This window comes from Venturia canescens, chromosome 4, assembly GCF_019457755.1.
Source record: "Venturia canescens isolate UGA chromosome 4, ASM1945775v1, whole genome shotgun sequence".
In the NCBI taxonomy this organism is placed as follows: domain Eukaryota; kingdom Metazoa; phylum Arthropoda; class Insecta; order Hymenoptera; family Ichneumonidae; genus Venturia; species Venturia canescens.
The window spans coordinates 20,079,493-20,105,859 of record NC_057424.1 but is presented as its reverse complement, the minus strand read 5'-3'; the positions used below and the strand labels follow the sequence as shown (position 1 = coordinate 20,105,859).

Genomic DNA, 26,367 nt, shown 5'->3' with positions numbered 1-26,367 from the left:
ATCTTTCATTTTTAATGCGTTTAAAAATAAAGTAGCCTCAAACGATTTTTGATGAAATTTGAAAAAGTATTTGTCGATCGAGGCTATTTTTGTTGAGAGAATTTGATATTGCTTCTCTTCAGTGAAAAGGCCAATTACTGGGTATTTAACTCGAGTCTCAACATTTATTCACGCACTTTTGTATTTGCTTTGAAAGTCGGGAAAAAAGTGAGGAGAAAAGAGTTTGCCGAATATCTTCGTCAAGCTGTCGAGGGACGGATAATTTTTTTATTCGTTTTAATAAAACGTTGACATCCTGAGGGGGAAGAAGCGTTCAGGTTTTGGTAGGAAAATTAAATAAAATTGTCGCGTCGTCTCTCTCGCTCTTCTCGTCTGCCATTCTTTTGTGCTCGGTTCGTGCGCGGGATCTTTCTCTCTTACGGAGATAAGGAAAGGACGCCGAGGGTGCGGATAAGCGCGTGATGTTGAGGAATAATCTTGACGTGGGTTTGCGAATCCTTTTTTTGTTCCTCCATTCTCTGTTTGCTCCTCCCCCCTTTTTTCCTCATCCATGTTCAGGTGTGTAACGAGAACGCAGAGAGAAAATAAGGGAGAGGGAGAGGGAAAAGAAAGGGAGAAAAAATAAGGGCTGGCTTTATAGTGGCGTGCTACACGAGAGAAACGTTTAAGATGCAGCCCCGAGGAGATCCCTCGAGTGCTCTCTCGCGAAGCTTGCGAAAAAAAATGAATAAAACTACGCTGGAATTCTAATCTCGTCGAGTTTGCCAGGGCTCGAGTCCACCCTCGTGAAATGCGCTCTGTCACGTGATCTCGGCTGTAAGATCATACACGCTCGGTGAATGAACGAGGCGAAGTGAAGAAAAAAACAAAAAGTACAATATTATCGGACGCGAAACGCGGCTCGAAAGACGCGTGAGGAAACATTCGACTTTTTCTGTTTTCCAACGTCGTTCCTCCTCCTTCTTTTTACCTACTTCGATTGCCATTGATTTACTTGAGAAAAGAAAGAAAAAAGCACGGAACGACATTAGAGACATGCCAATTAATGTATCTGCAATATTCATGCGAAAGTATTTCAAGTCAATTCTCGATCGGACGCGATAAAGTTGGCGAACATCATTATCGCCAAAGGGAAATGACATTTTTACCTTTCTCAACTTTCCGCTCTCATTTGCAGTTTCCCAACTATTTTCCGCGGGCTTTTTTTTCTCGAGGATGGAGTAATCAGACTGCGGAGTTGCCAAGATTCTCAACTAAGACTGCGTGGGAAGAAAAAATATTTCCGATCCCGTAGCTGATAAAAGAGAAAACGTTAAGTATAAAGGAGACAGATTGGAGAACAAAGAATCCGAAGGATCCGAATTGCGAAGCGGTTCTGCGCGATCAATTGAGTCTCCTTGCTTGAGTCAGACTTCAAGAGGAGAAAAAAGGAGAGAAAAGATCGCGGAGGAGAAGATTCTTCGAGTCCCGGAGCCGAAACAAAACGTCATTCTTAACGACAAATCGATGCGAATTAATTACGAATGAAAGGAGAGGAAAGAACTCGAGGAATATTTCTTGTTCACCGTGTGTCTTTAGAGAACAATGAAGAAACACGCTGTTCTCGCGCTTCACCGAATGATCCATTAAGGAGTTTCGGTATACGCAGGCAATACAATGTGGCCATGCTAAACCATGCTAAAAACATAAAAAATTTAAAAAAATTCAGAATTTTATAAAATTTGGTGAACATATTCTTTTTCACCACACATTTTTCAACCACACACGCTTATCACAGACAATTCTGCCCGCGGTTTGAAGTAGTCTACTTTCCCTCCCTATAGGTGTGTAACATACTATAGTGCCAAATTTGACAATACAAATTTTTTAAGATTTTTCTTCTACACAGTTATCGAGTAATTGATCACTAAAGTTCGCGTGTATAAGCATAGCGTTTCCATATATTCCGGGCATAAGAAATCTGCTTTAATGCGTAATTACTCGATAACTAAGTAGAAGAAAATTTTGAAAAAATTTGTGTTTCCGCACTTGATGTTGAATAACGTTATTACGAAATTTGATAAATTTCTTAATATTTAGGCTTCCGTACGGAAACTCCTTAATAACGAGATCGAAAGTGTCGCAGATGGTTAAGCGAAATATGAGGGTTGCTCGTGGGAAGTAACGTCGTAGGATCGACGACAAATTATATATCGTATTCTATAAAGGTTGAACGATACAGCCTCGAAGACGGTTGGATTCAATGGAGAGAAAGAAATGTCTCGACGAGGCTCGAATCCTCCTCGTTGGCGATCGTTCGATTCCTCCGTTTTCACTTGCTCTCCCATCTCACGCCTTAATTCTATCTGTTTCTCGAGGCGCGGCTTCTCCTTCTGATTCTCGTAAATTTTTCTCCCCTCGTACGTGATTCCGCGCCGGCAACCTTCCTTTTTTAGCCCAACCCCGGCGTTTATTCCTTCCACCCCATAAAACCGGACCTTCTATATCATTACATAACCCTCTGATACAACGATAAGGCGTTCGGGGACCGTTAAATAAAATCCGAGGCTGTATAACGATCGCGTTATCGGAACGAGTTGTGAGCTTCGCGTAAAACTTTCATTTAACTCATATAACGTGCCACGCGATCTGTAATGAGATTGTCAAAATTTACTCCGCAGCGTATACCAGCGCAATAAATGACAATTCATTTTTATCCCCGGATTCCGAATCCCCTCGATTTATACTCCTCCAAATTCAATCTCGCACGCGCGGACATTCAAGAATTCTCGTTAATTTCAGCAGAGTCTTGGAGTTTATCTTCGTCCGAATTGTCGCAAGGGAAGAGCGCGTTCATTACTTTGTCTTTTATCGCCGATGGGATTTCGACCAGTCCGCCGATCGCGCTGCACACGAAATGGTTGTAAGCTTCGTAAATCGTGTGCTTCACGCTCTCCAAATGCGGCAGCTTCATCTGTTCACAAATTCAATAATCATTGCTAACGATTCGCTCATTTCGTTTTTTTCTTTCACCCCTTCGTTCAATATGGAATAAGTATTGCCTCTTGGAGATCCGGGAGTTCCGGAAGCACGGGAGCGACCGTTGCCACGATGCGGTAGTAAAGATCCTCCGTTTCTGTGCTGTCGCCCCAAACGCCCTCGGCTGATGTCCAATATACGAGGCCGCCTGCTATTGCGCCCTTTGACAATAATTTTGCCCAAGTTCCAATTATCTTTCGTCCCGCCGGAGTTTCATCTTTCGGTGGACAATCGCACAGCTGCATTTTTAAATTCAATCGTCTCAGTCTCCTTACTTTCCTTTCATTCATCGAAGTTCCCAAAAAAACCTCTCCTCACTCTTCGTGTCCCACAGGTGACAAAGACCGTCAGCACTTTAATGGTGGAGGTTAAAAAAAATCCCTAATGTCAAAATGAAATCGTGAGGGTGAGAACAAACGACGAATCTGACGCGAAGAATCCAACGTGCCAGCTAATTTCAACAACGAATTTCAATACAAAAACGTCCAAACACCAAACACTCTTCGATTCTCCTCAACATTAATGCTTCCCCTTATACAAACTCGGTGACCAAAAATACTCGGATCTTAACGAGAAGCGTACACTTTGCAGAATAATCTCCTTTCATTAGAGAACCATCGGCCTTTCGTTCCCCTCCTGCTCCCCTCCTCACTCGGTATCTCTGTCACTCTCATCCCCTCGCTCGGGCCTCGGCCCTGTCTCGTTCGCTTAATCTTGTATACCTGAAACTCGAACGTCGAGGCTAATTTCTAGCGAATGTATCGACAGATTGGCTCAAACTCTCCGTCTATATAGACGCACAAACTGCTAACAAACAAAATGGGATGAACCCCCATAACTATAGGTGTTAAATCACATGGATTAACGCCCTTATTTAGCTATCGGACGGTATACGTGTACGAGAAGGAGAAGATCGTTTGTGTTGGCCGAGAATGCTGTCGACGTACTCATAATGTAAAGCACTAGCTTCGAAGATTATCACGAGACCCGAGAGGCCCTTTTGAGATGCCCAGAGCGTTGTCCTCATTGAAATTACGATCTTGATTACAATGCACCAACGTTAATGTCCTGTTAAGGCTCCACTCGCCTCGTACAGCCATCCACAAGACACGAACAACTTTTCGGACCTGGCTTTACAGCATCCTGCTCGGTCGATACATCGCCCACGTCTACTTTTCCACTCGTCGAAGATAACAAAACGGTGAAAAACCACTGTGACAGCAATGAGAAGCGAGAACGAGCTTCGATGTTTGCTCATTTTTACAGTGCGAAGTAAAAATTTCAATGAAATTTATTCGGGAGGATTTCATTCCATTTTCATGGAAATTAAAATATTTGACTGTCCAAATTAGCCAACGTTCGCGAGGTTATTCTCAGTTTATAACGCAGTCACGTAAATTTTGTCTCTTAATAATTCCTCGTGTGTGCCAGCAGGTTAAAATAAAATAAGTAACGAGTCTGGTTCGGTAATGAATAAAGCATCAAGAAAGGTTCGGGGTCGTCTAGACACTGTCGCATTTTTTGTTACATGATATTTTTGATTAGTGGATTAGATTAAATGATGATTGTAAGAAAATGAACCTTCGGTGGACAAGTTCTCTCCAACTGTTTTCGCGTGCATATTCTGACGGTGACGGGCCTCGGAGTTTGGTATGAATTTCCAAGAGTGGGACAAGGCTCAGCGATATCGGCACTAACCAATTTTCTCACAGGTGACGGTCTCTCGCAACTCTTTGGCTGCGAAAGATTTATCGTCCGTGCTATGGTCTTGGCGCTTCGCTTCATCCCTCATGCGACTATTTTCGAGGCAGAAAGCTGCAGAAAGAAGAGAGAGGAGAGAATGAGGCTCTCATAGACGAGAACTCATAACGAGGGACTCGATGAACTTTTCATAGGATCGATTTCACGTCACGAGGTTTGCAAACGCGGTGACATTTTTCATTGACACATTCACAGCCTGCTCGATCCCACCGATACGATCGATTATTTCTTCTTTTTTTTTTCGTATCCCATCAAACCAACCCGTTTATTCTGTGAAGCTTCTATCTTTTCGACGCACCATTGTTTTTCCCAGCACCATTCACCATTCGGAACAAATTTTGTCACATTTTTTTTCTAATTATCAATCAAAATACTTGTGAAAAATAGCGTTACACCGGCTATTCTGTCTCTACGTAACGTCATTAATTCTCACTTTTTCCCGACAGAACAATGAAAATTGGCGAACCCTACTGCTTTTATGCTGTCTGACAAATATCCCGTGCTTCATCAGAAACGTGATTTTTGAACGGACCGATCTTTTGTCCCCTTTTTCCCCATTATCTTTCTCTTTCCCTCTTCCCTTTCATCGTCGCACTGCTCATGGGACACCGAGCTCTTTATATTCTGAGAATGCAAAAACGAATGGATTGCCACTGACGTACCGATGAAAATGTGAAAAAGAAACTCTTTTGAGAATATTTCCGAGTCCAGGTTCAAAATTTCGGGTAAAAATCACTTTTTCATGATTTATTACGGGATCGTATACTCGCTCGAGAAGAAACGTCGATTTTATTCGTACGTACTTTCGTTGCGCAGTCACATATTTACAGTTTGATAAGAACTTTCTCATACTCGGCGTTCTGTCCTGTACACGAGTATTTCTCCGAGACATTTCAGTTACAGAGAGCCGAGGGATTATGCAGAACACGCGAAGGGGTTGAGACGGAGAGAAAGTTTATGAAACTCGGGCGCGATGTTCTTGCGGCGAGGAGCGAGAAGAGCGGAGTTTCTATGCGGTGGCTTTTTCTCAGCGATATTTGTTATTGTTTCTATTTTCTCTTTATCAAGGACGAAGGTTCGAGAGGAAATATCGCGTCGCGTAATTAAAGCTGCATAAAACCTAGAATCGTTGTAAATATTCAAAGAAAAAGAAACCCGGGAGGAATCATAAAATCTGCATGCACCGCTCGCACAGCTCGGCCAGTGCGGAGACGAGGCGAGAGCGAAGGGCGTCGTTCGCGAAAGATTCTTTCTTTTTCGGCTCGACCCCTTTCGGAACTTTATCATTTTCGTCTCGCGAGTCTGGCTAGTGTTTCAAAAGTTTCCTGGCATTCTCGTGAGGTGCATCGCTCCCGGTCCCGCTTTATCAAATGCGAGAGGTATTGATGAGCGTGTCGAAGAAAAAACGAGGGGGGTTAGGTGCTGTCCGTTAATACGGGACGCGATAACTTACGTCTCTTGGAAAAAATGCTCTCCTCGCACCGCTCTCGAATGCATTTTCTTCGGGTGCGACGTTACTGACGTTTAAGACGCAGGATTTATGACGTTTGGAGGCCTCGAAGAGGGCGTCGCGATACGTTCTTCCGCAGTTATCAAGCCAAGAAGCGACCTACGCGAGTCTCCTCTGTCCATCAATAAGAATCCAGCAGTGCTTTCCCCTCCTCGTTCGAGGCCCCGGGAGCCTCTCCTTCTTCCTCGCACCTCGGAATCTTCTGGATTTTCGCGATAATAGTGATGAACGTCGGAGGTGCGATAGCTCCGCGCGCTATCGAGCGACACTTGAACAGCGATATGAATACCCTCGTAAAACACACGTGAGAAAACGAGGACACGCTAGACGTCCCAGTCTCGGATATATTCTGTTCTTCTTCGGGTTTTTTATTCTCATCGACGCTTTTACGCGCGGATTCCGAATATGATCTGAGAACATTTGGACCTTCGGCCAGTTTCCTCGATTTTCCGCGACTCGCTATGCTCGCGTCGAATCCCACTCGATTTTATCTACAAAAGCCGAATACGCGCGAGTTCAATCTTTTTAATGAAACTCGCGACGATGAGGCTCAATGGGAAAACAGCAGTGGAATTTTCCCCGGAAAATTCGATCGAAGACTTTTCCATTGTTGAAGATCGAGCGAAGCCCGCGCGAGCCGCGCATATGCACAGGGTAAAATTACGGGAACAGGCCCGCGTCGAGCAATTAGCCAAAAAGGTAATCGCTTCGGCGTCGGCCGGCTCTTCCGACTGACGGCAAACGCCATCTCCGTGCCGAGGGTGCGCGAGAGGAGAAGGCGACTTTGCCAATTTAGCCATTGGGTCGGTGCGCCGAACGTTTGACAGCTATTTCGTACAGTGGCAATCGCATCTTTTTTTCGTATTCGAATGAAAGAAAAATAAAAAAACGCACACACGCTCATCGGGAAAAATCGAAAAAACATTCAACTCTCCGAACGTTCCGGTGGTAATTTCCGCGGTCGCCCTTGTAACACACCGTTCTCCGCCCTCGACTCATCCGACGAAAAAACCGTCGGGATTTTTTCCTCCTCGTTTATGTTCGTCGAAAGGATCGAGCGAGTCGACGATCGGGAACGCGAAACGACCGCAGCTCGTCCGTCCGAGACAGCGACATCGACGGGGCTGCTGCGCTATAAAAACAAAACGATTTTCAAAAACCACCCCTTTTCGAACGCTCCACTCTTTTCTTCTGCCCCAATCTGGCAGCCTTCCAAACTCTAAATAAAACGTGGAATAATAAATAACTATACGCCAAATCCAAGATGGCAGAGCTTGCCAAACGTGCTGACGTCTTTTACCTGACCCTGCGCTTCGCCATCGCCCTTCCATTCCCGCAGAATTGATCCGCGGACCTTCCGCACGAAACAAAGAGTTTTCATTCAATCGTATTTTCGTCCGCGCGCGCCTACGTGAACGAGCAAAGTTCTCGTGAAAAAAAAAACAAGTTTTTGCCAATGTTTTTTCCACCATTGAACCGCGATGCAGCGTGTGCCTAAATCCAAAACGGTCAGCCAAACTTTTAGAATTTTCTGGAAAGTACGATTTTTCACTGCACAATCGCATTGACGAACAAATTAGCGAATATGATTTTTACGAGCTTCGTATTTTCAGAGATATCCTTGTTGTAATCGCGTTATAAAAATTCTTAGGCCATAATTAAAATAAAATCTAATATTTATTTTGCAGCTCATTAAGAACGGGTTTCTTGCTTCTTGATTTTTCTGCGAAGTCAATCGTTATTCATTAACTGAGACTGCTGCATTATTCTCTGTTAGTAATTTTTCCATGTTTTCGTAGCTGTTGACACGCACCGAGTTCCGATCAATGGTAAACTCGTCAAATTCGTTTCGAAATATCTTCTTAATTATTGAATAAAAAGCGAAACGTAAATTCCCTCCACTTTGCTCGATGCTGAAGAGTATTTTTTCATCTTAAAGCAATCTCGACCTTTATTATTCTCCAAGATTCGGTGTCTCAGCTTCCGCACGTATAATTACAGCCCAACATTTTCCGAATCAAAGGGAACTAATTAGTTTAATTATTGTAATCATCAGAAAAGTTTCAATTCCAAAGCCGAGGCTTCAAAGGAGAAAATGTCTCAATGAGCGACAGTCTTCTAAAAACTTCTCTCCAATTACATGTTAGATGCCCCCCGCTAGGATGGACCTCGATCCGACCTTTTGAAGTTCTACCTTTGAATCGTTCAGTACACTTCCATTAAATTTAAGCGCGGTACTTTAATCAACTTTAACCAATGAATTTCCAGTGAACATTCAGAATCTTAGGCCTCGATTTCCCCTTTTCCTGAGCCCTTGTACGAATGCCATGAGATAAATGCGCTGTTTGAACACACAAATTTTGTCGGATATTCGTTGGACAACAGAATAATATTCGTGAGCCCCACGAAACATTCGGTTCGAACGCTCAATTCGTTGGCCCAATGAAAACAATTTTTTCAACTACAAAATCGTGGTTCAATAGACCAAAGTTTCGCTGAATAATCAAATCTCATTTGTCCCTGATGATTTGTTGATCCAGCGATGAAATGATGTAGAATCAACGAATTTCCTTTCTCTCAGTGGCCATGAACAAGGCTCCTGGGGTTTCAGGGGCCACGAAAGTTAATGAAGAAAAAAAAGAGGCTCAAATTATGGAAGAAACAAGAGAGTTAATGATTTTTTGTTTTCCGTGAAAATCTTTAAAATTCGAGTACAAATTGATGGATCCATAAACTCATTCTTACCGAAATAACGTTACGAAACGATGCCGAATATAACGATTCAAGAGAATATATGAATGAAGCTCGTTTGCTTCATAATTATTGCGACGTATAAGTACTAATTAAAGAGGTGCAAGAGGCTTGTTTTTCACTGACGTGCATCATGCGAGAAAAAGAGAAAAATAGAAGTCTCTCCGAATATCTTTTTCCACGTGAGTCCGTATACGTGCGGAATTAAATATAACCCAAATATTCTCTGGTGAGCAGTAGTTTACACATATACGCGGCAGCGGCAGGGGGGGGGCGCCGCGAGTAAAAAAAGTCACGGAGAAAAATGAACGGAGAAGGAATATGAAAACGCAACGGTTTTCGTACTCTCGTTCGCGCGGAGCTAACGAGCTTTGAGGGAGTTGCAAATCTGCGTTAATGAACAACATTAGTCCAAGGGTCCTTCGCGTCGAAACTTTGTGCGACGTACCAATATCAGAGTTCGCAACGGAAAAAACAGACTCGACCAGCATTTTGTCGGGGACGCGAAATAAAGTGACGGTTTTTCGTTTCGAATGATCTTTTGACCAGGAAGAAGGTTCGATTCTTCGAGTCCCCGCACGCCGCCGGGGCGTCAAATCGAGGAGAAAGAAACGTCATGCAACGCGTCGGAGCGGCACGATGCGAGGGGATGCGAAAGTCGTCAGGAACGTTGCCGCATTTCCATGTAAAAATGAAAAGTACTTTGCATGAAAGTGTAAACAGGAGGAGAAGCGAACGATACCTTAGTGAGAAGAACACGGACATATGAGAGCAGAAAACGCGGCAATGTATATGTGCGTTGAATATCAGGTAAACTCGGAGCTGTATGAGAAATGTATGAGCGAAGAAAGGAAATTCCAATTTCGCTGGTAGTTCCATCAGAGGGTCTCGCGACTCTCGTGACCAGAGAGAAAAATTGTGTATATTTTATTAGCCCTTATTCATTCGCTTTTCTTTCATATTTTTCCATTTATTATGCGACTGGGAATCTTTTCAGCAGGCGCATTAGCGGGGAAAACACTGCGGAGCTTCCGTTTGAAAATACTTGGAAATAATCCGGATCTGTGTCGCGTTATCGTGAAACTTGAATGCACTGTTTTCCGGGACGAGCAGAGAGCGGTCCGCGATCTTGGTTACAAACTGTTCCGCGATTCGCCTCGACGTATAAAACAACAATCATTCGCTCGTATCGAGCCGATGTCCAAAGACGAGATAAAAGAATTGGAGTCGACTCGAATGAAACGCGAGAGATCACGAGCATTTTACCGAGCATCAAAGCCATAAAACCTGACGATAGGAAAACCTCTTCTTCCACTAGAGAACAATTGTTTCTGCACGTAGGTTTCGAAAGCAATATCAAACCTCTCGAGAGTATGAGAAAAATCGTGCTCGATATTTCGATAGATTTCCATGAGAGCAAAAGCAGTTGCCTCGTTTTCTCCCATTTTTTCGCTCGTTCTTCCTTTTTTTCACCGCAAATCGAAGCCCCTCGGGCTTTTCAAACGACACGCGGACAATCCTCGCGTTTTACAGGGTGCGCAAGCGAGGAGGCGGCGGCAGCGACGGGGAGGAAGAGTACGTATTACTGCTCCAACAAATCCAATTAAACCGCAGGGGGCGGCGGACGGAGCGAACGCGGGGATAGCGCGCGAGAGCGAAGAGAAATGACGTTCCGCGGAGCAGAAGGAAAGAGGAAGAGGAGAATCGAGCATTGAAGAAAATTCGTAGGGCTGAGGGAAATGGAGAGAAATGGCGAAAAGCATAGATCAGATGAGAAAAATAGTGGGAGAATCGTGAGAAGTCGGTACTCGTAGAGGCGCGCGGCGCGAGAGATAAATGGATGATACGTTTATAAAGGGCCGGGCGGAAACACACGCGAGTTTTATCTCCAGCCCTTGTATATTACCGCGGCCCTTTCACTCTTCGTTATAAAATCATTTCGGCCCTCTGTCTCTGCGCGCGCCCCTCTCCACAACTATTTTCAGCGAATGCCGGCTCAGCCTGCTCCTCCCCCGTTTCGGTAATGCATACGCGACGTTCGTACGTACGAAAAAGTGGCGGGAAAAAAGTGTACAAAGTGGAACGAGCCGGGAGCAGGGTCGCCGCTGCGAATGCGGGCGCGAAACGAGGCGCGCGATGGAGCCAGTCGCGTCGCGCGCGCCCGGAGAATGGCGCGCGGAGAGAAACCAGGGAGAAGGGCTTAAAAATATGATTTTAATACCACTGCTCCAGAGCCATCGTATATCATGCTTTTGTCCTCCTATACTATTGTCTCCCGGTTCGCTCCCCGTACACACTCTCATCATTGCACCAATGATCGCTGCCGCTGCACGCCTAATGCCTGCGTCTAAGCGCCAAAAGGGCTCGACCCGCCGGACTCGCGAGTCCTTCCTCACAAGATCCGAGACCTTTTGATCGTTAGCGCGCACTATATGCGGACACGAAACCCTGGACAGAACCCAACCGGCCTGGTTTCCCCCACTCCTCGTCCCGTCAACCCGAACACTTGCTCTTCTCGCACCCCTCCCCCCGCCCGCAACGCCGGTCTCCCTCGTTCGCGGTCGTTCCAACCAGATCCGCGAATCCACCCTGCTCCTCTCGTCCTAATCGTCTCGTTCTTTCACGGAATCACTATTTTCAAGTTTTACACTCAGGCTCCCGCCTTAAATACCGGAGGATGCACAACCGATTGACGGATTCGAGCTTATCAAATCTGCTCGACCGTCTCCCCCATTTTCAGGCGAGCCTCCTGAAAAACTTATCGAGCTCTGATCGATTGTGATTTATCATCCTCTTCAAGGTATCCGCAGTGAAAAAAGCACAACTTTCCCATTCCCACGTATCCTGCTCATACATTCGTTTAATCAACTAGTTCCAGAAATCGTTGAAAGTACTATAAAAGGCTTGATTCATTTCGCAACGAATGTCCCAGCACGCGAATAAAAGTCCTCGTACGATTAATCAGCCCAAGAATTCTCGAATAGTCGTTTTTACAGTGATGAATTTAAGGCTGGAGGGGGGGAGGGGGGAGGAGGGGGGGGGGGGAATAACGCGCGACATCACCTGCGAATATCTCTCGTGAATTGATCACGGTAGAAGTGATTTTTCCTTGAATTCTTCGGCTAATTAATAGCGAATGAAAAAGCCAGGTAACAAGAACGGATACCATCGTATTCTCTGGAGTGTCGAAAGAAGGGAATTTCCACGAGAGCAATGGCACTCGAGAGAAAGTACGGAAGGGTTTTTATCCGTTATATCCGTTATCCTCCCAGGAGGGCTCTCACCTACATATCCTCTAGCGATGCTCTCGCCAACGGAAAGACCGAGCTCGAAGGACTTTGGTATGCAGCAACCGAGGGAGAGTTACGCCCTTGTCTTCGTGACCGATCGACGCGCGCCGTATTGCTTGGGAAATTTGCATCTTCTCACATTGACCGATGCATAGAAACACCGCGAAGCTGTTGATCTGTCACAAGCCATTCCTATTCGAGCAGAGTGCTCGCTATTCCCGATGCGGACCCGAACAATCCCGGGTGATAATTTTACCCATTATTCATCACCCGCGAATTTGCACCTCTCTCGATCATTCGAGAAGAAAATTCCTGTTTACCCAATCCCGAAAAATTAAACAACCATGAGAGGAAAAACGCATATATAAAAGAAAGAGAGAAAACTCGATGAATGATTGTTGCATCAGTGATGATTCGATAACTGCGCAGAGATTGCACCAAAAGATATGTACAATGAGAAAAAAAAAAATTGTTGATTCAACAGCAATTGGTGTTATTGGAAGAGTTTTCTTCGTTCAACTGCAATGTTTTCGAAGAGGATGAATCTGCGGTTTGATTCAAAATTCTTTTATTCATTTAATCATTTTTAACCTTGTCATGATGATATTTCATTGGCACCTCGTCATGCCACGTTTCGTTGTTCCAATGACTTTTTTCACAGTTTATCTGCCAGCAAAGATTACTCAATTCCAAAGCTGTTACGATTAAAACTGCTGGGATCGTTACTATTGCAAATGATAATTATTATTACGATCATGATCCTCGCGTAACGAGATACGATAGCTGTTCGTGACAGTTTCCCGGGCCATTCTGACTGTTGAATCTACGATTTGTAAAGGGAAAAGGGGCCTGGAAAGTTCCATGTTTCGATGGGATTTCATGAATGAGACGTGGAATTGCATTTCGGTAGGCGGGCTGCTCCGGCGCCCCTCGCTCGGCTCCAACTGTATAATTCGTTAAAATTCATTACATAATAGTATGGAAAAGGATAGGGAATGAAAAGCAGGCGTGTTTTCGGTTAACGTTCCAACAATTATCGCGTTTTACGAACGATAAATAATATTAGCTGGGGGTCAGCTTTATACAAACGAATTCTCTTCGCTCCATGAATCTCTTCTCGCTCCATCTCTTTCCTTCTCCCTTTATTTCCTCCTCACTCTTTCCCTTTTTCACTCACGAGGTCAATTTTCATACGAACGTTTTATTAGCGCGAAACGAGGCGCGAAAAGAGCGAGAGAGAAAGAGAAAGGAGGCTTTACACGAGCCACTATTTTTCGATATGGATCGATTCGTTATTTCACAAAGCCAAGGTTCTCTGCTGAACTATTCTGACTGAGTGAGTGCAGCCGTACCGAGAAGGATTCTAACGTTGACGGAGCTGGCTCCCGTGTGAAAAAGCATCGAAACGCTTTTCTCTGTCTCCCTCGAACCCACTCGATCTTGATAGCGAAATACTCCATTGAATCTCAGCAGTTTCATTAATTTGCATGCTTCCATTCAAGTCTCCGGCTAAGCAAAAAAAAGATTTGCAGAAGCCTTTTCTGTTACGTCTCGCTTGTCTGACGAATGTTCACGCACGAGATCTGACGGAGGGGCGATTCATATCAAAGCACACAGTTTCGATTCCATGCCCGTTAAAATCAGAAGCAAATGTATTTACAGCCAGGCGTAGAATTGAATAAAACCGTTTTGAAGGTTGTCGAAAAACGTTTTTCCGATGAAAACAAACGTGAAAAGTGGGGTTAAAGGTAAAAGTGGGGAAAAAGTGAAGTGACTCGATATGCTTTCTACTCACGTACTCGTGCGCGTATCGAAGTTATCAAACAGTATCAATCTCACACGGTCAATTAAGCACGATTTTACAATGCGATTCGTAAATTCACACGCCCTCACTGATTTATTGTTTTCTCTAGGTCACTGACGTCACGAGCGTGCCAAATGAATCGCCAGTGACGATCATGCTTGTGTCATAATTCCTTTAACCACTGCTATCGAGCAATATCAAATAGCGCATGCATATTAAGCACCGAATGCTCAGGAGCAGAAGAGTTCGAGTTCTTTCAACTGAGCCCGTTCGGTCGGTTCAGTTTCGCCCTTTCTTTCGCTCCCGATTCAGACCTGTACATATAATAACAGAGCCGAGTGCTTGCGTCATGAAAGATCGTCTCTGTATCTGACTTTACATATCTAAATAGAGAGGGAGAGTGAGAGAAGAGGTAAGAAAAAATGTTTTTAACAATAATCATCATAAGACGATCGAGGCAGACACAAAAAGTATTTCGATGATTATTCCTCCTCCTCTATTCCATTACACCTTTCGTTCGGGTCCCTCGCGCGCATTGACGTCACAGAACGCGCGAGCGTCCCGAGAAACAACAAATGACAAAAGCCAATGAAAAATTATCCTTTTCATTTTATCGCTGTTATTTTATTTTGCTTATCTCTCCGGCGAAATCGGCCATGTCGAGGCGCAACGTGAAAAATATTTTTCGGCAAACGAGGTCAATTTCGTGCAAACCAACTAATACGAAACCGCTCTTTCTCTTTCTAACAACCTCTATATATATTCGAGCTCCCTAAAGTACACCATTTTTATAAAATCATGATTTTATGACAGCGAATGTCTGTCAATGAAAACGGAAAGAAAAAAGTGGTCGCATTTATCGCCAACTTTTCATCCCCCCGTTCCTATATCCTCGTACCGATAACCAATAAGAAGCTACCGTGTCCTCATCGTGTCCGCGTTTCAAAGGCAAAGCTACTGAATTTTCGATGATCGGCTCGGACATTGAGCTCGTCAGCGTCAGAGCTAACGTCGTTCCGCCACGAAGACGACGTTATTTCCGTCTTTTTATTCCTGTCGCGGTACACGTCGAGCCAAAGCCAGCATCTGTTCATATTTGGAGTATAATTTTAAGACGAAAGTACAATGATTACGACGAGCTTGAAGACGGGAACAAGTGAATCAATAAAGCTGACAATAGCAGGCCCGTCGTCGCGTCGGTGTGTATAAGGCGAAAAGCTTCCGCCGGCGGAGCATCTTGTCAGACAACATCGCGCCTATTTCATTTTTCACTGTCTCTCCTTCTCATCGCACTCAATAAATAATCCACCGTAATGGTCAAGTTCAATCATATTTTACTCCGACACTTTTATCCCGGAATAAAACACTTTTCCAACGATACACCGAGGCCGATCAAAACCCTCAACTTTTCTTATCGCTTCTCCGATTAAAATATCCGTACGGGGAACGACACTTTCCCGATTATTTTTCAGATCGATTTCGCATCGGGTTGCTAAACCCGAATTGAAACGCTTCAAGAGAGAGTCCGGACGTTTAACGCGACTCACAATTTTATCAGAAACCAAAATAGCATTTTTCACGATGAATATTCAAGCCGATACAGTCCGCTTTACGACCAAGACAATTATATTTAAGAACAACTGTAATGTCGTTCGACCACAAGCCATTATTTCGAAATTAGACGAACAATGTTTTCCTACTGACGCTGCTGTGATTCCCTGGCCCGCAACGTAACACGACATCGCGCTAATCGTTCTCTTTATGCGAAGGAAGTTTAAACGCAACGCGACTATTGAGTAATTATCAACACGCGTTAAGAATTCCACGGAAGAATTTTATTTATAAAACGTCGCGAGCGGCCGAGACAGCGGTGTGATACACCTTCAACGATGAGGCATCGAGCAAGTTCGAAGTTTTTGTCTAACGCAATATTATGGGGCTGTCCCAGTGCGTCAATAACGCTTCAGTTTGCCAAATCACATTTGCATAATACAAATTTACGAGATTTTTACACGTTTAGTTTGAAACAACGATTAATTCTCTTCTTCATCGATCGTGATCGATCGATCAGCTTTTTTTGCAATTCTCGATGCGAAGCAACCGAAAATACTGTCAGCAATTCACTCAATATTATACAATATGGTAAATTTGATAACTCCATTTTAAAAATCGTCTTTTTGCACCGTGACGTCACTCCGATAATAAACAATCTAGATTTTTATCGCGCGCTCTGTCTTATTTTGAAACTTTACAAGTTATTATCGCGTTTGTGGATTTTTATCATTTGTTTTATTAAAATCGCATCATGGAAGACGATTTTTTTGGTGTTTTTACACTCCTATTATTGCATTCAGACCCAAGACACCAATTATCACTCATTATTTTCACAAATCTTGTTGCTTGGTCTTTCGCAGTCGTATTGTTTGCTAACGGAGTGACGTCACAAACCGAAACAGCATGGCGGCTAGCGTTCCCGCGCGAAAATTCAAAGTCATAAATAAAAAATAGTATTTAAGACACTTTTCGGTCTTGTAAAATAAAAATAAAAATTCTCCTGGTTTATTGCGATCTCAGGATTGATTTAAAAAAGTTTTCAAAAAAAGTTGTAATACCCAATCTTTTGTGTATTCATCATAAATTCTATTTGCTTCATCGAACTGTTGCTGCTGCCAGTACGTCAAAGGAGATGCGAGTCGGTCCCATTTGTATGTATTTTCTGCTCGGATAAGAGCCACGAAGTGGCTCAATGTGCTTGTGACTCGACAGGCAATGATAATTGTACATATCAAGCTATTTAGCTCGGAAATGAAAGCTTCCCCTCACATTAGAGCACATTAGTATTGGATCCGGCGAGCGTTCGAGCGCTCCTATCGATCAGAAGCCTTATATACTAGCCCTGTCGCGGACGATTAACCATCCCATGATTACGGAAATGCCAATCAATCATTAAACCCCAAATTCAGCAGCCCCATCTCCGCCTTGAGTGTATTCTCATGTTGTATTTCACACGCAGCGACACGCGCTGATAAAACGATGTACAAACGCGAATGCGTTTATCGCATGGAATTTTCGCACGCATCAAACGTCATCTTCCGACGCGCAAATTTCAATCACTCTCAAGACTTCCCCGCGATAAAGTAAGCGCTCAAAGTCCAAAGTAAAAGTCTTGAACATCGATGAATTTTCAAGTGTCTGAGTCGGATTTCATTATATTTTCTAGCTACGAATTGGACGCGGCCTCGAACAGTTTGAGGGAAACGCACAAAAAAACTGGCCACGTAACATCGAACACGCACGTAACTGCGGAGAAAGAGAAAATTTGATTAAAAAATGATCGACTTTGCCACCGCGCCAGAGTGTGTTTTTTTCTAAACAAAGTGACGTCCGTTCGAAACCAAGTGAGAATTGGTGTTATCGTCCATATCCAATAAACGTAATTAGCTGATTCAACAGCGTTCAAAACGAATGTTTCCCATACTACGACGAGAAGATCGTTGTCTCAAGAAAATTCGTGTTGAATCGTCACCTTCCAAAGAATAGTTCCAAAGAAAATAGCGAATGAGCAAGTGCTCGCTTTTTCAGAGTCTGCATAGTACCCGCGCGGCAAGTACGATACTTCCATAGAATCATTTAGTCAAACGCTGTCAATGCCCTCGCGGCGCATGTGGATATGCCGATACTCAAACGGCGCGGGAGTGTTTACGAGACTGGAAGACATTTGGTAACATTTGGTAGGTCCGAACACGCTGCTCGAGGATCGGAGCAGGCTGATCATTTAATCGTACATATATTCGAAAGCTAAATATCATCGGTGACGTAGAAATGTCGAGGACGAGTATGAAGTTGCGTCGGTGGAGTGTAACGCGCGTGGTAGAATTCGTGGGGATGTAACATGTAAGGGCGCGAAGTGTGAGATTCTCGGAGAGGTTTGGCGGGCAAGAATGATACGTGTGTGGAGTGATGGTCGGAAGGAGCGGAGAGGAGGTTATGTCCAGTGTTCCTGCGGTTAGGTGGTTTCCCGGTTGCATGGCCGATGTCTCCCACACTTCCGCATGGAGGGAGGGAAAGGGCGTTGGCCCGTGAACTCACCGATAACGCAGAATTATAGCCGGGGCATGGACAGGACGAATTCTCTTGCTCCGAGAGACGTAGGAGCGTCCTGGTGGTCGAGGGAATCACCTCTGACGCTCCCTGTAACAGGCCATATCGTCAAAACCGCTGGAACATTGGCCGAGGCTAAATCCACCACCTTCGATATCGGAGTTTATATGCTTGGCGAATGTATAACTCGTAGATATTGCACGACGAGCGGAGGCTGCACCGCGACGCTAACGGTACAGCGGGAGGAGGCTCTGCGAGAAATATAAAATAAAATGCGGAGCGAGCTCCCAATTGAATTGTTACGAAAAGAATACGAAATTCTTCGCTTTCTCATCCGCTGATTACATTACGATAAAGCGAGCCGAGGGAGTTCCATTCGCGCCCGGCGTTGCCTCATTCATGCTTCTCGGGCAACGCTCATGTTTCGCAAACTGCGATAGAAATCACGGCAAAGCTGCGCGCGAGACGCCTCTTATGAGGGAAATTGATTGGTATACGACGAGCGAGAATGAATGAGCATCGCTAAGAAAATCTCGTGCTTCGATGAAACGGAGAGTCAAACGTATATTTCCGTTGCAACGAAATCAATCGCACGAACTGCTGCTTTTACTCGAATTCGGAGAATCCCAAGCCACACGCCGGCTAATATTTTTGAGCCTCCGACCGGAGCATTATTGTATGAACAGATAAACCATCCGACCCACCACCACCAGGACGGATGGTCGTACAACAAAACGCCCATCATCGTGCGAGACTCCGGCACAACGGCGGCGGCCCTTGGCGCGATCAAGTTGAGAATTATAACGCGGCTCCGCATCAAGCTCTGTATATATGATATGGTTTAAACAGCTCGACGCTGGACTAATCTACGTGCTCATCCATCCCCCATACAAAGTGCAGGATTTGGTCGAACGTAGCTCGGGATTTCTGTACACATATATCGCCTCCGCATGATCTCTACCCTAACTCCACCTCTGTGCGGAGGACACGGAGAGGCGTTACTCGAGCGTACTCTCCCGGCGAACTCGCAGCGCAACGTTGTTCTGTACATAGACCGTGGTGAAGTGTACAGACGTGACGACTGTACAGGAGAGTGAGCTTGCAACGGAGATTCTCGCTTCGCGACGACATTTCTCTCTGCGTATCTTCCACCCGATGATTCTGCCGGCCTCTCTCCCGAGCGTCTCTTTCGCTGCGACTGATTCTGACACGATATTCCCTGAACCACTGACGTTTAGGTTTAACCACCCGCAACTGCGTTATTATATGCCAACCTGATTTGACCGAAAGTTTATGCTCATTACTGATTTCCATGCCGCGAACGCGCTCCCTCCGCGATGCATTAATCGCGGGCGATGCCCGCGGCGGAGACATTGACCGCGACTAATTATAATAATAATTATTGTCAGCCGGGAACGGATGGGAGGACGGAGCTTCGCCGATCGCAATCGCTCCATGAAAGAAACTATCGTCGGAAGTAAAAGCTTTTGGAAAAGCCCGATGCACAGGGTGTAGAAAATTCAACGTCATCCCTCTCGTGATGCCCTTTGACAAATAAACCCGCCCAAATCTTGAACCGTATGAAACGCTGTGTTTACTTAGAACGGAGATATAGTTTGGGGAAACCAGCAGCAGCAGAGATAGCTTCGCGAAAGGGCAGCGAGAGGACGAAGGACGAGCCGAAGGAGAGTATGCTCGAGGAAATTCACATTCCGCAGATCTGGGGAAACACTCTCTGACCACCGAGAGAAGTGTCTCCGGAGAGCAACTTCGGGCTAAGACCGCGTTTCGGAATCGCTCGCGGTCCATTCCGGTAGCTCCGTTAACAGAATCGCTGTTTATTATAATGGCTCCGCACACACGGAGCATGTAACTCCGGGGTTATTCGTATCGAACACGAGGGGACGGTTATTCGAGGGCTCGTTTCGTTTCGTCACTCGTGCATCGTCGCAACAATGATCGAGGAATAACGTCAACTTTTGATTAAGTTGCGAATAAACAGTTAAATTCGCGGCGGCGGCGGCGGCGCAGTTCACCCCGACGGGACAGAAACACGCGCGCATTTGTGCATGAGCTGACACGCGCACGTTCATTACGAATATTTAAAGCTCCCGTGTCTTTATGGACACTGAGTGAGAGTAGACTCGATGAATCGGCCAGAGTTGCATTAATAAATTACTCCCAATTGCAAAGAGGCAGCCCAGCTCGCGTCGTCTCCCACTCGCTCCCCCGCTGGCTCCCTTGTGACAGTGCGAAGCTCTTTGCTGCAGTCATAGAGGCTCGTACAATGTGTGAAACACTCGACATGTCCCCGGGGTTCGCCGACGGTTTTATCGGAGCTTCGAGGACCTGCCGGAGTTAGTTACTACTGAAATTCGCGCTCAGGGTACGAATTAACCGATGAGCAACACACCGAGCATCGTTTGTGCCAGAGAAAAAGAGCAGTTTTCATCTTTCCCCAATGTTCGCACGGACGCCTGTGCGCCCTCGGGAAATCCTCTTTGATCTCAAACACCGAAAAGGGAAAGAGACATTTAAAAAAGAAAAACAGAGAAACAAACGACAAGAGCGTAAAATCCATCAAACCGGATGACACGCATTCGTCGAATCAAAACGTTAATTCTGAATTACTATGTTTCTCATCCACTCTCTGTTACACCGAGTTTCCAATATCAAAGCGTTACGCAAATCAAGGGGTACGAAAACGAGTACGTAAAATGCAAAGTAAGCAATTTTCACTTGCAATTTTCCTCCGCGACAGAGTCCAAAATGCCATGATCTACCGATCCACCGTGAATCGAATGTGAACGACGAAAGCAATCGGAATTTTACAACGTCGCCAAGTGTTTTCTGCATGAGCGAACAAAAGCGAGCACTGCGGCGACTCCAACAAATACAGCATTTCGAAATTTCTCCTCGTCAGTTTTAATCTGCGCGGTAACGCTTGCAAGAAATAACAACAATCTTCCCGTCGCGAACGAACGGGAAAGCGTCGCAGTCACAGAGCCCCCGATAAATTCCAATCAAAGACAACAAATTTCTATAAAAATTGCACTTTTTTATTGCAATATATAAATATATGTTTTGCTTAAGCATAAAATAATGTAAATATCACATGAACAATGGTTCGAATAAATTAGTAATGAAGGGATACAAAATACTATGATAAATGCATTATAAATAACTGTACAAAGGAATGAATAATAATCGTGTGTGCGAGTGCGCGTGTCGGTTGGTGACTGATGATGCAATAAATAAAAAACGGATAATAAAATGATTGCCTTCAATAAATAAGTGCAACGACGATGAAAGTACATTACCAAATATGATTTTAAAATGATAATAGAGAAAAATATATACACGAGAAAGATTGAGCTCAAAACGATCGATGAAGATGTGCATCGAATGGAATAAATAGTCGACGAATGATAAAAGTTGAGCGTTCATATATAACGAGTCGAATATCTTTGAAATTTCAAAGATTTGTTGAGCCGAGCGATGTCCGGGGTCGCTGGTACTTGGATGATCGTTGGGATGGCCGGTTCGGATGGTTCTCGTGGTCGTTGCGTTACCGTCGCTCTTCTTCCCAATCGTCGATGATGCGCGGTCTGAACTGTTCCAAGCGAGCGTATTCCCGAAGAGCGCAAACACAGCCGGTCAAAATTTTCAAAACCTCGGTCGTTCCGTTGCTGTAACTGACTTCGACTTTCCCGTAAGTTTGGAGACAATAATGGGCGCCGGGTTCGCGGCATTTGAGGCCGGCGTGATTGCACTTGACGTCGACCAGATGCTTCGGTATCCTCGAGCGGTCCTCGGACGTATCTCGTATTTCGGTAACGGTGTAATTGCACAAGGAGCTATTTTGCGCCTCCTTGAGTTCAACCTCGAACCGCTTCCTCCTCGTTTTCTCGGCGATGTTATGGTGGTGAATATTCGCGGCGAGCTCCCTCCGGATCTTCGTTTCTTCCTGCTCGGTAATCGTCTCGTGAGCGAGACGCCGGCCGGCCTCGTTGTGCCGCTTCCTTATCGCGTGCAACCGCTCCCAGGACCTCGCCGATTTTCGCCGTTGCAATTCCTCCGAGTCCCGAACGATCTCCTCGTAATCGGCCAATATATTTTCCATCAGATCGCCGTTTCTCGGATGCAGCGCCGGCAGATCTTGCTCCAGCTCCCTCATCATCTCCCGGTCCAACTCGACCTCCCTTAAGCTCTCGAATAATCCGTCCCGTCTGCTCTCTGTCCTGTGCGAAGATCGTCCCTGTGTCGTCGACGTCGTCAACAGGGCGAACAAGACAACCAGACACTGGCTTGCTATCACCCTCACTTTGGAACACTTCATTTTCGTGCTGCGAAATACAATGAACCAGGTTTGCTCAGCGGTCCAAACACTCGCTCCGCTTAACGCGATCCTTCGATCCGATCGGCGCAACAACTCCGCAGTTCTCGCTATCGAACGTTTCTCTTCTCCGGACCACCGCTGAGATTCAGATTTCTTTCAAGACTGAATGTTCCCTCGGCTCACCAAGGATTTTATCAGCCTCCACGGCAGGTCAAAACGCACGTACACCCCGCCCGAAGAGGGATCTCGTTCCCCCGCCTTTCTTCTCACTCGTCATCTCTTTGGGCACGTTATAATGCAACCATTAACCGCTGCGACACGCAGTAGCCCCCCTCCCTCATGAGAAAAAGAAACGAGGTACGAATTGTTGCCAGAGGAGATCAACTCTCTGTCATCGCCATGGTGGGGCAGACCGTCGCATCTCTTCCTTCGTCTAAACTCTATGACGTCAAGAAATACGACGTTTCCTCCTGTTCGTTGATCTCCGTACGCCACCGTTTGTACGCTCGCATCAATGACCACACCTACGTTCCGGCTTCTTCTCTCCCAATGACGACGCTCTTTTCTTCCTCTTAACTTCCTCGTACGGAGACGAAATTCCGGACTCGAGACGAGACAATCCTCCGAGTCCTAATTATGACGAAAGTCCAATATTTTTGTAGAAAGAGGCTCGACGAGCTCCGCGTTCCTTTACCCGCGCGCTTTCGACAACATCGGTTACTACTGAAATACGATTTTTTACCTCCTCGTTCACTCTCAGGCGAACGCATCAAAAGTACCAACGAAACTTTCCCCCTCGAGAAATATTCACTATAATATTGGGATCTGACACGGAGGCGTGGCCTAAATTTAATATGACGCAGCCGGGGGTGCAATCGCCTAGTCAAATCCGTGCGTGCGGTATATAAGCTCACCGTGTGAATATTGCATTAGGTATAAATATTTATGATAAATAATGGTAGTTTTAAGAATAGGTGATATTTGCCGATGCTCCGGTTCAACTCCTACTCATCGAAAACTCCATTTTTTATTTTATTTTTGCCTTTTTTTTTCATTTTTCGCGAGGTGTACCTACTTTTCCATTTTTTGTTTAATTTCGCCCAAAAACACTATTGTTAATTAATATGTTTTGAGGAGCGCGATGCACACCGGTTACGATTTGAAAATTCAACGCGCCAGATGTCTCACAAATTTTGGCAGATCCCAATACAAAGAGCTTTCGGTGAAGAAAACTTTGGTTGGCTCAACTTTTAGGGAATTTTTATTCCAATACTCTGTTCAACTGGATCATGAGAATTTAGTTGAATGCCTGAACAGCGATCGTTTCAATGGACAAATGAGTCAACTCTTTTCGATGAGACTTCTCAACGTGAATTTGTTTAACTGCACTCAGCCTATTCCTTCGTGAGTTAATTTCCATCACAAGATATTCTGTCAGCATTATTCGTCACCGTATAAAACATCATCTGTATGGGAGCTCTACTAATTTCTATCGATTTTTCGATCTGCAGTGAACGGAGTTGTCTTAATGTTTTTTCAAACCGAACAATTGCGAGATTTGAAATTGTAACTGGAAGGATTCGTTAGCGAACGAAGGGACCACGAGACACTTGTCACGTACGCTTTTTTTGACGGATGTTCGTTAACCGCAGGCAGAAAAAATCGAAAAAAAGAGAAGAAAATGAAAAACTATGAGATTGGACAAATTTAGTGAAAAGCATACGGTAACGCTGGTATTTTTGATGGAAGAATCGAGTTTTTTCGAATTCGTTGGATCACGATATCCTCGTCGTGACCCGGGGAAACCCGTACGCTTCGGAATGTAAGAAGATATTTGAGAAAGGAAATTTCCAGCATTGATGAAAAATTGAACGCATCCAAACGACTCGTTCTCTACGAGGAGTTTAAAAAGATCATGCTTTACTCGTCATTCAAAAAAGCAACTGAAATTTTTCTCGCCATCGTTAAAAACGTATTATCGCAATTATTGATATTATGCGTAATTTAATGACGCTGAACTTTTCAACGTTGGAGTCCAACGAAATGATGTAAAAAAACTCTCAAATAATTCCAGTAAATCTCCGATTTTGTTCCCTCCCGAATTTCCAATTCGTCATTTTTAAGCCACATCAATAATTCGTGAAATAATAAAATAATTAATAATAAATATATTTTTCGTACATTTCGTTGAACTACAACGTTGCAAACTTCAGCGTCGTGCAATTTATTTGTCGAAATTGATCAATTTTTAATCTAATTATAGCGGTTGAAATACTTTCGCAGTAATAACTTTCTCATGGTGTCGTCAAAGCTTTCGGTGTTTATGTCGTTATTGCTCGTTAACCTTAATTAACTAAGTGTTTTTATTTTTCTATTCCCAAGTAATGTTCACCGGCAACAAGGCTTCCTCGAGACACCATTGATCTCTAAAAACATTGTATTTTCTTATTCTCGTTTTTGGCTCTTTAAATTTGGGAGGATGCTGCGTTTCATTAAATCGAAATCGTCGCACAGGGAGTGTGCCTGCCACGAGCCTGTGTATAATCCTTAAAAAATGTGAATTTCGTTAATTGTTTTCCCGACAACTGCACGGTGGATCCTGTGATAATTCCGGGAACAGATGCACGCTGTATATTTCTAGGATATTTCCAAATTTCAACCCTTTAAGTTGGAATTTTCATTTTTTTATTATTAGATTCGCGTGATCTACCTTAATGACCGTCAAATTAGTGGGACAGTAATTTAAAAATCGTATAAAACACGCTCGAGAGCAATGAAATGTTGTTCAATATTGGATGATCGAATAAATAATGTGATATAATAGAAACGTGTGGCAGGACGAATATTACACGATGTTGGGGGCAAAACCTGTCAAACGCGTTATTCCGATCGCGAGATGCGGAAAATGCGATCTGTCACGGCCGAGGATCTCGGGATTTGGGAAATTCGCGGGGAGTCCCCACTTGCCACTGACGTTTGCATGTTTATCGCGCGCGGTGTAACGATGCGTACGCGTGCGTGCTCTAAAAATAGCACACGCACGCCTGCCTCCGTTTATTCTTAGCTCAAATATTTATCCGCGTATGGGGATTAACGACGCGCTCATTCTCACTCTCCTCCTTCGTGCCCCCTCCCTTCTCCTTCTCGCGACAATGCTTCCCGCGCGCTTCTTACTTCTCTTACTTTCCTCGTACGGAAATGGAACATTGACAATAGAATAGAATACCTGACTGATCGTTCGTGCGCACGTACCACATCGGAGAAGTGATCAATTATCTCGATACATATTTGTACACGAGATAAGTAGAGATTCATGGAAATCTGTGTAAGAAAAACAAACGTATATTCAAAACTATCCAAGTTCAAACATACGCTCAGTAAAAGTGTGTGAAATATCAACAAAGGGAAAGACGACCCGCAAACTCGAAGCGCCAGTAGCGCCACTTCGGAAGGAACTGAATAAAAACGTCGAAAAACCGTCTCTATTTTTGTACAAAAGACGAATTGACAGACGATTTGTGTGCTTTTGAAATCTTTTCGAAAGAATTTACGTGTTTATACCGATGGAAAACGGGAGATTGTTTATTCGAAGAAGGTCAAAATAGTCGTGTTAAAGGGGATGAAGAAAGGATTTTAATCACTGTGGAAATAATTGGTGAAATAAACAAAGAGAAAAAATGACAAAAAACACGTCTGCTCGTTTCGTATACAGAAAAAAACAACACGAAAAAAAGGAACTTGACGGGGTCACTGTATTATTGGATCAAATGGAATCGAATATAATTTATTCGAA

General features: G+C 44.5%; 2 protein-coding genes across 2 annotated transcripts; both read right to left on the bottom strand.

The window, feature by feature from the left end:
- Positions 1–2,758: 2,758 nt before the first annotated feature.
- Positions 2,759–4,803, bottom strand: QIL1 (MICOS complex subunit MIC13 homolog QIL1). Its single transcript, XM_043417392.1, has 3 exons — positions 4,600–4,803; positions 3,042–3,257; positions 2,759–2,953 (listed from the first exon to the last, which is right to left on the bottom strand). The coding sequence occupies exons 1-3, from the start codon at positions 4,801–4,803 to the stop codon at positions 2,759–2,761; spliced, it is 615 nt and encodes a 204-aa protein (XP_043273327.1).
- Positions 4,804–21,605: 16,802 nt separating this feature from the next.
- LOC122409910 (uncharacterized) lies at positions 21,606–23,264 on the bottom strand. Its single transcript, XM_043417816.1, has one exon. The coding sequence runs from the start codon at positions 22,572–22,574 to the stop codon at positions 21,804–21,806; it is 771 nt and encodes a 256-aa protein (XP_043273751.1). The 5' UTR covers positions 22,575–23,264; the 3' UTR covers positions 21,606–21,803.
- Positions 23,265–26,367: the final 3,103 nt, after the last annotated feature.

Bases quoted from the DNA above. Each gene is read 5' to 3' on its own strand.
- QIL1 (XM_043417392.1), bottom strand. From the start codon at position 4,803: ATGAAGCGAAGCGCCAAGACCATAGCACGGACGATAAATCTTTCGCAG. The intron at 3,258-4,599 runs GTTCATTTTCTT...TTAAAAATGCAG, and splicing joins AGAGAACTTGTCCACCGAAG to CTGTGCGATTGTCCACCGAA. The intron at 2,954-3,041 runs GCAATACTTATT...ATTTGTGAACAG, and splicing joins AACTCCCGGATCTCCAAGAG to ATGAAGCTGCCGCATTTGGA.
- LOC122409910 (XM_043417816.1), bottom strand. From the start codon at position 22,574: ATGAAGTGTTCCAAAGTGAGGGTGATAGCAAGCCAGTGTCTGGTTGTC.